At 63.6% G+C, this 9778-nt stretch overlaps 3 protein-coding genes across 6 annotated transcripts; all 3 read right to left on the bottom strand.

Annotated features, from left to right (window-relative positions):
- Positions 1-101: 101 nt before the first annotated feature.
- On the bottom strand, positions 102-5658 carry HYAL3 (hyaluronidase 3). Of its 2 annotated transcripts, none has more exons than XM_070050785.2 (4): positions 5528-5658; positions 1288-2198; positions 886-975; positions 102-775 (listed from the first exon to the last, which is right to left on the bottom strand). In XM_070050785.2, the coding sequence occupies exons 2-4, from the start codon at positions 2179-2181 to the stop codon at positions 500-502; spliced, it is 1260 nt and encodes a 419-aa protein (XP_069906886.2). In that variant the 5' UTR covers positions 2182-2198; positions 5528-5658; the 3' UTR covers positions 102-499. The 2 variants fall into 2 exon arrangements, with proteins under 2 accessions (XP_069906886.2, XP_051707583.3); XM_051851623.3 differs by lacking the exon at positions 5528-5658 and adding an exon at positions 5187-5317.
- On the bottom strand, positions 2851-5662 carry NAA80 (N-alpha-acetyltransferase 80, NatH catalytic subunit). 2 transcript variants are annotated; one of them, XM_008260690.5, is made up of 2 exons: positions 5528-5662; positions 2851-3999 (listed from the first exon to the last, which is right to left on the bottom strand). In XM_008260690.5, exon 2 carries the CDS (start codon positions 3997-3999, stop codon positions 3052-3054), a length of 948 nt encoding a protein of 315 aa, XP_008258912.4. In that variant the 5' UTR covers positions 5528-5662; the 3' UTR covers positions 2851-3051. The 2 variants fall into 2 exon arrangements, with proteins under 2 accessions (XP_008258912.4, XP_002713259.4); XM_002713213.6 differs by lacking the exon at positions 5528-5662 and adding an exon at positions 5187-5325.
- Positions 5663-6184: 522 nt separating this feature from the next.
- HYAL1 (hyaluronidase 1) lies at positions 6185-9050 on the bottom strand. Of its 2 annotated transcripts, XM_008260688.5 has the most exons (4): positions 8872-9050; positions 7508-8535; positions 7175-7264; positions 6185-7002 (listed from the first exon to the last, which is right to left on the bottom strand). In XM_008260688.5, the coding sequence occupies exons 2-4, from the start codon at positions 8498-8500 to the stop codon at positions 6688-6690; spliced, it is 1398 nt and encodes a 465-aa protein (XP_008258910.4). In that variant the 5' UTR covers positions 8501-8535; positions 8872-9050; the 3' UTR covers positions 6185-6687. The 2 variants fall into 2 exon arrangements, with proteins under 2 accessions (XP_008258910.4, XP_002713406.5); XM_002713360.6 differs by having other exon boundaries at positions 7508-9040.
- Positions 9051-9778: the final 728 nt, after the last annotated feature.

Genomic DNA, 9778 nt, shown 5'->3' with positions numbered 1-9778 from the left:
CGGCAGCACGAGCGTCTCGGGATTTGAGGTGGGGCGCTCGCTCCGAGGTCCAGGGGTCATGGGGAGAGATTGGGGCTGGGAAAAACTGAGGGAAGCCGAACTTCAGGCAGCGAAAGACAAAATGACTTTATGATGAAAGCAGAGTACAGACAACAGCTTCGCACTTCACAGACCTCAGCCCAGAGCTTCGTGGGGCCCCGGACGGGTCTCCTGTGATCTCTGCATGGACCCAGCGAGGTGCGGGAAGAAAGCCTTGAGCTGGCAGCCTTAACCAGCTGGAGCCCTGACTCAGCCCCGGGGCTGCCTGCTTGTCAGGAGGAGTCAGATGATCTCAGAAGGCTTCTGGTTTTATAAGCATTTTCCCCCCTAGGCCCCTTTGAACCCGAGAGAGAAGCGGGGTGTGTGCTTGGGAGCAGGACCCCAAGAGTGGAACGGGAGTCCTCCAAGACTGGAAAAGCGGGAGCAGAGACAGGATGAGGCAGGGAAGGACCTCCTGGCTTCACGCCGCTGCTTCAGGTGCAGCCCCGAGCCTGGGGTCCTGGCAGCCAGGCCCGGCCCAGCCCCAGTAACAGCGGCATCTGAAGGACTGCCAAGCTCCATCGCTGCCGTCGGGCCCCAGGTGCAGGAAGGCTTCCTTCTGTGCTGGATCTCGCCGGACACAGCGCCCGTGGCCGTGACACCTCTGGTCACTGCACGCCATGGCTGCCCTGGTCACATTGATCACATAGGGGCCTAGGGTGCCCACCAGGTAGTCATGGAGACGCCAGCACTCCTCCTGAGGAGGGAAGGGGTGTGTCAGTGCTCCTGGTGGCTCGGAAGTGTAGCCTCTCCCCCAATGGGGACCCAGCACACGCCTCATGGCAGGCCGAAGGGGGCCGTGATCACCTCAGAGCTGGAGAGGCTCAGGTCCCCCCAGAGCACCACGCCGGCCGCTCCCAGGGCTGCGCTCACACCAATGGTCTGCACAAGGTCATCCTGGAGGCAGAGAGCTGCTAAGCGGGGCCTCGGCTCACTGCCGTGAGCTGGCCCTACCCCTGGGTACCGAACTCCTGTCTTCCTGGGCCGTCCACTCAGACAACGTCTCCCCTCAGACCAGGCCTCCATAGGCTGGGCCTTGTGTACTCTTCAAGGTCTTCAAGAGCTAAGCCACGTCTCCCTCACTGGACCCTCCAGGACAGGGCCTTCCTCTCATAGCTGCTAGATCAGGAACCTCCCTTTTCAAATCCCCGGGAAGGCCAAGCCTCCTGACTCAGACCTTGGCCTCCCAAGGGCTCACCTTCCACTTACCTGGGCCAGGAACCGGCCAGAGCTCCGGTACGTGAGGCGGGCATAGGCCAGGACAGGCAGGGGGCGCGCGCGCCCGGCCATGGCCATGCGGAAGGCCTCCTCCAGGCGATGTCCCACGAAGGCCTGGCGGTAGGCAGGTGGCAGTCTGGGTGGGAGGTAGATGCTGGGGAAGAGGGCGCTGGAGGCGTCCCAGAGCCAGTGCAGCTGGGTGTTGCGGGCAAGGGTGGCTGCGCGGCAGTGGCCCGTGTAGTTGGAAGCCTTACTGTGCCAGCCATTGCCACAGGCTGGATAGCGATAGAAGCCCCAGAGCCCATGGGGCCGGAGTGCCTGGCCCAGCCGCAGTGTGTCCTCCATCAGCGCACGGGCTGCCCGCTCAAACCCAGTACGGGCTTCGCGGAGCTGCTCCCGAGGGTCCCAGTCGGGGAACATTCGCTGAGCCCAAGCCCGGGACGCTGCCTGGTAGGCTCGGCGGCGGCCCCGATTCCCAGACCAGAGTGGGTACCACTCCTCCCAGTCCAGCACTGCCAGGCCAGCAAAGCTGGGCCTCAGGCTGTGGCAGATCTGGTAGGCAGCTCGCGCCAGGTGCAAGTCAAGGGGCACAGCCTGGGGGATGCCCCCGTTGTGAGCCGTGCCCCTGGGCCCCAGGTAGGGGTACAGGCCGAACTGGTTCTTGTAGAAAATGGTGACATTCTGGCCACGGAAGTGCTGGCCCCAGTTGACTGTGATGCCCAGGGCGCTCAGTGGCAGCCGCACACCGAAGCGGGCCTCGCAGTGTGCCGAGGGCACGTTCCAGAGCACGGAGAAGGGGCGCTCCGGGGCCTGCAGCCAGCTCTGGCCGCACCCCAGGCACACAGCCACCCCCAGCACCAGGGCCGGGCCTAGCTCCATGGTCATGCCCCAGGGATGGAAACCTGCAGGAGAGGGGGAGGGAGAGAGAGAGAGACAGAGTGAGAGTGTGGGCTCAGAGGCCACAGCTTTCCACACAGCAGGAAAAGCTCCCAAGCTCCTCCCAAGGCTGAGGGGCTGGGGAGAGCATGGTTCCTGAGGGGTCGTGGAGGCCTCTCCGAGCAGCCACACTGCACTGGCCTGGGTAGTGCCCCTCGTGCGTTCTCCATCAGCGGAGACACCACGTGTCCTCTGGTCTCTCTCCCTCACACAGCTGTCTCGATCGCCTTCCTCCCGCTGTCCCCAACAACTCAGCTCCTCCCGCTCCTTGCTGGCCTGGCCTAATTCCTCTGCAACACTCAGGTCTCTGCTCCTGCAGCCGCTGTAGCTCCCCGGGGCCAGCATGAGTCCTGCCACTGCTTGCCTGACTCCCTCCCTCCCTATCTGTCCGCTGGGGTCAAGACCTTATCTGTCTCGTTCTCCATTACCTATGTCCAATTCTGGGCTGGATACCCAACAGGTGCTCCTGAATGGGCAGGGAACAGCCACCTGGGAGGCAGAGTGGGCGAGGTGAAGGCCAAGAGTCCCCCATCGATGGCCCCGGGGGCCAAACTGGGTCTACAGAGATGGGGACCTGAGAAGTGGGGGGGGGTGTCAACAAAAACTGTCACAGCCACACCTGGTGGAAGCCTTTATTCAGCCACATGGACGGCTCCGAGCCAGAGCTACAGAGCCAGCTCCTGGCCCTCCTGGCGTCTGGAAACACGTCCAGGCTAGAGCTGCCCCCCAGGGGCTAGGGACTGAGGTGTGGACTATGGGCTGTGGCCGGTACTGTGCCAGGCAGTCCAGGTGCCCAGAAACTGTCTCGGCCTGGTGCTCTCAGATGTCTTTCTCCATCCAGAATATGGGGCATCCCTTCAGGTCGTGGTACTGCGTCCCCAGCGGACTTTCTGAGGGGGACGCTGCTGAAGGCAGGGGTGAGGTGGTCAAGGGCTCAGGTAGCGGAGGGGGTGGTGGTGGCAATGGGGGTGCCTTCAGGCCTCTTGGGGCAGCTTGCACCGGCAGGCTGGGAGCCTTGCAGGGCGGCCGAAGGGGAGGGGCCCTGGAGAAGGTGCTGAGCAGGGCGGCCGGTAGGCGCCGGCTGGTGAAGGCCAGGCCCTGCACGGGCTTGCTCAGCCGGTAGCCCAGGTGGGCATAGAAGTGCAGCTTGTCGTGGGTGGTAAGGTGCAGCCTGCGGAAGCCCCGGGCCCGAGCAAAGACCTCCAGGCTCTCCATGAGGCAGCGGCCGAAGCCACGGCCCCTCAGGGCCCGGGCCACCACCACTGTCTCCACTAGGAGGCTCTGGGGCTGGTCCAGCACACGCGACAGACGGGCATGGCCCACCACAGTGGGGACTGCTTGCGGTGTGTGGCCGGGGCGCAGCAGCACCAGGCAGAGGGGGAAGGCGTCTGAGGACTGGCCCAGGGAGTGCAGGCGGGAGGCACGGCTGCGGGGCCACTGCTCATTGATGAGGTCGGCACACGCGTCCAGGAGCTCAGGTCGGCAGTGCACAGGCTCCAGGGTCAGCTCAGCCAGGTTAGGGGTTGGGGTCTCCTCTGGCTGCTGTTCAGGATCCAGCGTCAGCCCAGCTGGGCCAGGACCGAGGGTCATCTCCCGATGGCATGTGGAATCCGGGGTCAGCTCAGCTAGCCTGGGGCTCAGGGTCAGTTCTGGCTGGCGTGCAGGATCCAGGGTTAGCTTGGTCAGGTTGAATCTCAGGGTCAACTCTGGCTGGCATGCAGGATCCAGAGTCAGCTCAGCTGGGCTGGAACTCAGGATCAGCTCCATCTGGTGTATAGGGTCGGGGGTAGAGGTCAGCCTGGCTGGGCCAGGGCTGAGTCAGCTCCCGTCTACATGTAGAAGCTAGGCTCAGCTGAGGCAGGCTGGGAGCCAAGACCACCTCCTAACAGGCTGCAGGTGGCTCGGTGCTAGACTGGAGGTTGGGACCCTCTTCTCCAGGGAGCAGCACATCCTCAGGCCACAAGGGCGCTCCTCCGAGGCTGGTGGGGGACTGGGCTGGGCAGGGAGGGGCTTCTAGAGGGCAAGTTTCCCTGGAACTGGGGAATGGTGGGCTGTATCTTGTTCCACACTCTGCTCATGGCACAGGTGATCTCAATGAGACCCTTCCCCTATATCTGTGGGAGCAGGGCGGGAGGCCTCACGTATCTTGCCCCACACCGGAAAGATGGCACGCTGCCGAGCCCAGAAGTCTTGGCTCCAGGCTGCTCTGGCTACAAATTCGTCCTCACGGGGACCCTGCTGCACCAGGACAGCGGATGCAGCCTGCTTGCTGACCATCTCGTCTCTAGCACTCCACCGGCCGGCCTGAGAGCTGCCACTTACAGCCCCCGGGCTTCAGAGCCAGCACGGCCTCCGACTCGCATGCCCTTTCTCCTCCCTACGCTCAGCTCTGCTTCGGCTCCTCTGTGCCATGCCACTGCCTGAGCGGCCCTGGGTCCCCACTCACCCCCCACATCGGGCTCAGCTTGCCCCTCGACCGCTCTTCCTGGCTGCGGCACACCCAGGTCTGCCCAGCTCGGGACACTCTGGGCATGGTCCCACTGGCCCACAGTCACACAGCCGTGCTGCCTGTGCAGGCCTCCCCCACCCCACCCCCCCGGCCTGAGTCTCCTAGCCACCCTAGATAAAGACCACAGCTTCCTTCCTTTATCCACAGGGTGTCCAACGGCCACCAGGTCGGGGGCCCAGGTCTCCTGTGCCCAAACCCCATTGTGTGACCCCCTCTCTCCAGGTCCGGCAGGCAGGAGGGTCTGTGCGGGGATGGGGGGATTTCTTGCAGGTGCTTGGGGCACCTGACAGCTGCACCTGCTTAGGCACTCCAGAGGGGGCTGCCTGCCTCCTTTTCCCAACCTCACCTGAGCTTGGGGCCAGTTCAACACTGGTCCGTAAAGGGCTGCTCCCCTTCCCAGCCCCACCCCACCAATAACATCCACTCAGAGCTCTGAGAACCTCACCTGAGGCAGCCCAGCCGCACTCCTGGGTTGGGAGGGAAGCAGCCCCGGGCTTCTCGGCGGGCTTAACCCCTACAGTGCCGACCCCACCCACTGTGGGCGGAGCGAGGCTCCGGCATTCTCGGGGGCTGATGGCTCCCGCGCCTCGGTTCCCCCCTCTCCTAATGAGTCACAAATCGTGCAGCTTTTAGGCTTCGAGAGCTGACTCTGGGTGTGTGTGGTCTGACATGCTCTGGGAGGGAACGACTGACGCAGGGAGGGTGTGCGGGCGGCAAGGCCACTGGGGGGGCCTCCCGCGCACGGAGGGACGGACAGGGAGCCCGTGGGGAGGGGGCGGTACTGACATGTTGATGCTGGGCTCCGGGACGAACCGCGTCCTCGTTCCGCACGGTTTGGGATCTCGCGGGCTCGGGCTCGGCCTCCTCCGTCCGCCCGCGCTGGCCCCAAGCGGTGCGGCGGACGCACTGCAGCGGTCGCGGCCCCGCGGCTCCCCTCTTGGGCCTAGGTCTCCCGGGGCGGCCGGCCCCCGCCCCGGCCCCTGGGTGTCACCGCCGAAGCCCCGCCCACGGTTCTGCGCGTCACAGCGCGGATGCGGCGCAGACGCGGTCTCTGCCCCGGCTCCGGTTCTGTGCTTCCTGCCGCGGCCAAGCCGGGCCTGACGTCCGGTTGACCCCTCCTCCTCCCTGTTCGGGCCCCACACAGGCTCCGCCTCTGGTTTCTTGCATCACGTTTAGGTCCCGCTTCGATTGGTCGGGGGACCGACGCGGCCCTGCTTCCGCTGGTAGGCCCCTCCCCCAGCTACGCCCCCCACCCCACCCCCAGGCTCAGCCTGGTCCGAGTTTCGTTGAGGCTCCCGCGGGCCTCTGGAATCAAATGGAGAGGAACTTCCTCCTGAAATTCGGGTCCCACCCTGGGAAGCTGTCACCCTCAGACGGACAGGGGTCCCGGGAGAGACGAACCACTGCTGCCCGTTGTAGGTGCTACATAAGCAACTCGCCAAGTCCGTCTTGACTGCTTTATTTGCTGGGCTGAGGGGGTTGGTGAACATCCCATAGTAAATCCAACAGGCTGTCCGCAACTGGGACCTCAGTTTCGCCCTGTCTTTGCTGTGTGACCTTCCGCAAAGGGCTTGCCCTCTCTGTTGGTGCCTCAGTTTTCTCATAAGCCTAATCGTGAGGATAAACGAAGTCCTCCTAAAATGACTAACGTGGGACTTAAGGAGTAGGTGCTTGGCGAATAAGGGCTTTTGCAGTTGCTGCATTTCAGACTGGCGTAGTGTCTGTCCTAGCGCAGTAGGTGCATGTGAACAGTGCCTGCCCGTGGCTGTAACTGTGTGTCTACTCTGATCCGTACCCTTGCCTGAGTGTCGGGGCACGCGCCGTGGTGCTGGCTGAGTGTTACTCCTGTGACTGTGTGGCTGCGCCTGGTTCTGAGGAAGCTGTGCCCAGCCCCGCCCGGAGCGCACGAGGTTCTGGGTGTGCACAAGGCGACGACGTGTGGCCCGTCACCGCCTAACCTGCTGTTCACACTGAGCTCCCCGCCACCCACGGTAGCAGTGGCATTGGAACTCCATAGCCATTTGCACCCGATCCTTGAGTGAGAGGGCGCCCTGCAGGGTCAGGGGTCCACCGGGCGTGAGCTGGATGGAGAAACTAGCAGGACTGAGGACGAGGAGGGCCTCGGGGTGGCTGGGGTGGCGGGCACAGCGGCCGTGGCCCGAGCACAGGGCTTGACTGCAGAGAAGAGCCGCACTGGTCACATTCAGGATGAAGGGCCCCAGTGTGGTGTCCACGTACGTCTTGATGGCCAGGCAGGATTCCTGGAGGAGAGGGGGAGCGTCGGATACCACCACTATGCACAGGCCTACCTGGGTCATCGAGGCCTCCCCTGCTGGGCAGCCAGGATTTCCAGGGTGGAGAGGGTGGGCCAGGGTCTCCTGGTTACCGTGACTGCCCGATCCCTGCTCCTGGCCCCCAGAGGCCCGAGCTCACCTTGGTTTTCGTGTTCTCCGAGCTCACCCAGAGCACCACTCCGGCTGCTCCCTGAGCCATGCTCTCCCCGAGGCTGTGCTCCAGCTCCTCCTGGGGAAGAAAGACCACGCAGCTCTGAGGGGCCTCCCTCCCCAGGGCCGGTCGCTGTAACCCATTGCGTGGAGCACACGCGTCCCAACCACTGCGTGCGGCAGCGCTGCCCAGCACGCGAGCCTGTCCCCGTCGCACCTGCGAGTGCCATGCAGATAACACTGCCTCTTCCCAACAAGTGAGCGGGTAGGAGTGCCTGACGGGAAAAACTGACCAGGGCGTGGGGTCCTGAGGAAGACTCACCAGGGGCAGGAAGTGGTTCGTCAGTGCGTAGAAGATCTGGGCGTAGGGGAGCACTGGCAGAGTGGGGTTCCCGGCAGCCGTTGCCACGCGGAATGCCTCGGTCACACGGTGCCGCACATACATCCACTCTTTCCCTGTGCCCTCCAGTGCTGCAGGCATGTAGATGCTGGGGTAGAGGGCACAGCTGTGGTTCCACAGCCAGCCCAGCTGGTCATTCTGCTCAGAGGTGTCTGGGGCGCACTGGCCTGTGTAGTTGGGGCTTAGAAAATCAGAGTTGTAGCAGTCGGGGAAGCCATAGAAGCCCCACAGGCCGCCGGGCCGCAGCAGCCGCCCCAGCTGGAGGGTGTCTGTCATCCAGGCCTGCGCGGCCCCCTGGAACTGGTCCTGGGCTGCCTGATCCACCCGAGGAGCCGGCCAGTCAGGGTGTGTGGCCCGCACCAGCGCCCGGGAGCGCTGCCGGTAGATGTCCTTGGCATCCCAGTTGAAGGCCCAGCGCGGGCGCCAAGCCTCCCAGTCAATGACTACCAGCCCTGAGAAGTCGGGTGCAGGCATGGCAGCCAGAATGTCGTGGAAGGTGCGGGCCAGGTGGGTAGCCAGGCTGGCATTCTGGGGCAGGCCACCAAACACAGGCTCCCCAGCGGGCGTGTAGTACGGGTAGGTTCCCAGCTGGGAGCTGTAGAAAATGGTCACGTTAGGGCCGCGGAAAGCCTGTCTCGGGTTGACTACCACATCGAAGACACTGACGTCCACGTCCACGCCGTGCATCTCCAGGCACCACTGGGTGTCTGCGTTCCAGACCGTGGTGAAGGGCTTGGGGGGTACTGTAGAGTCCCCAGAGCCTCGAGCAATGGCAAGCAAGATCAGAAAGAGGCCACAGATGCGAAGCAGGCGGGCTGCCATGGCACAGGGAGGGCCTAGGGAAACCTGGCCGGGGAGGCAGAGCTGAGAGCAGGCCTTGATCTCCAAGAGCCCAGCACGGAGCGTAGGGGCCATGCCCCTTGCTGCTCTGGTTCCCGTTAAACACAAATCTGTAAAACGCAGGGAGGTTAGAGGGCAGAGGAGAGACATGGGGGAGCCCTGGGGGCCCATCCGGGTCACCTCTAGGGTTGGGCCCCTGCCGTCTGCCTCCCCTTGCTCTGGCCTAAGCTTGCCCACCCCCTTTCCCAAAGGCCACTGAAGTTCTGGGAAGAGCCAGGCCCTGAGCCTGAGGTGACCAGGCCGACCTGACTGGGAGGAGGGGCTTTCCAGTCTCTTTGAGCAGAAGTGCTGGCCACTCACTGGAGAAAGCCGTGCCCTGTGGACAGACACTGGCCAGCCCAGCCCTCCTGCTCACCCGCCAGTCTGCCCGCTTTGTCCCTGCTGACCTCAGAGCCAAAAGGCCTCATCCTGCAGACTTCCTGACCCCAGGGTGTGGGCAACGCAGGGCCAGGGCGGACTCCCTCCCTTGTCCTGGCCTCGGCTGCACCAGAGATCGAGGAGGAAGAAGCTGCCTGGCAACTCTTTGCTTTTGTAGGAGTTGCACCACCCAGTCCTGGGGCGGGCCAAGGGGCGGGCCCTGGATCTGGAGACCGGGCTGGGAGGCCCCGCTGCCTCTGAATCTCCAGCAAAGTGCTCTCAATGAGGGGTGGGGCTGAGCCGGCAGGAGCCCCTCCCCAGTGTGGGCTCTCGGGCAGGGCTTTGTGGCTCTCTGGGCACTGGAAGGGGTGAGCAGCGATGGGCACTGGAGTCTTAAGTGCTCAGGGAAGGTGCTTTCCCCTCGAAGCTGCGTTAGGACCTGGGAGGGCCCTGGGCATTTTTGCCTTCATGGAGAACTTTTCTCCATAAAACAATCTCTGTTGACTCATTTGTTAATTTTAAATGTTTGAGGGGCTGGCACTGTGGCGCAGCGGGTAAAGCGGGTAAAGTTCGAGTCCCGGCTGCTCCACTTCCGATTCAGCTCTTGGCTATGGCCTGGAGAAGCAGAAGAAGATGGCCCAAGACCTTGGGCCCCTGCACCCACGTGGAAGACCCTAAAGAAGCTCCTGGCTCCTGGCTTCGGATTGGTGCAGCTCTGGCTTTTGTGGCCATCTGGGGAGTGAACCAGCAGATGAAAGATGTGTCTCTGTAAGGTGTCCGGCGTGTAACAAATCTTCCCAGTCAGATAAATCAATTAATTCACAAGTATGTGTTGGGATTCCGCTCCTGGGTGAGGTTCACCGGTCCCAACAGAGCGGGGGCTGGGGAAGTCCCAGCTCAGAGGTTGGGAGGGCTCCTTTTATAGACACAGGGCGT

Source organism: Oryctolagus cuniculus, chromosome 10, assembly GCF_051225735.1.
Source record: "Oryctolagus cuniculus isolate XC-2025 breed Fujian yellow rabbit chromosome 10, ASM5122573v1, whole genome shotgun sequence".
Classification (NCBI taxonomy): Eukaryota; Metazoa; Chordata; class Mammalia; order Lagomorpha; family Leporidae; genus Oryctolagus; species Oryctolagus cuniculus.
The sequence above is the reverse complement of the archived record's forward strand: the minus strand, read 5'-3'. Positions and strand labels throughout refer to the sequence as shown.

Excerpts from the sequence above, each read along its gene's own strand:
- NAA80 (XM_008260690.5), bottom strand. The coding sequence starts at position 3,999 with ATGGAGCTGATCCTGAGTTCCAGCCCAGCTGAGCTGACTCTGGATCCT.
- HYAL1 (XM_002713360.6), bottom strand. The coding sequence starts at position 8,596 with ATGGGCCCCCAGGGCTCCCCCATGTCTCTCCTCTGCCCTCTAACCTCC. Across the intron at positions 7,265-7,507 it reads CGAACCACTTCCTGCCCCTG|GAGGAGCTGGAGCACAGCCT; the intron begins GTGAGTCTTCCT and ends TTTCTTCCCCAG. Across the intron at positions 7,003-7,174 it reads CGGAGAACACGAAAACCAAG|GAATCCTGCCTGGCCATCAA; the intron begins GTGAGCTCGGGC and ends CCTCTCCTCCAG.
- HYAL3 (XM_070050785.2), bottom strand. The coding sequence starts at position 2,181 with ATGACCATGGAGCTAGGCCCGGCCCTGGTGCTGGGGGTGGCTGTGTGC. Across the intron at positions 976-1,287 it reads CTGGCCGGTTCCTGGCCCAG|GATGACCTTGTGCAGACCAT; the intron begins GTAAGTGGAAGG and ends CTCTGCCTCCAG. Across the intron at positions 776-885 it reads TGAGCCTCTCCAGCTCTGAG|GAGGAGTGCTGGCGTCTCCA; the intron begins GTGATCACGGCC and ends TTCCCTCCTCAG.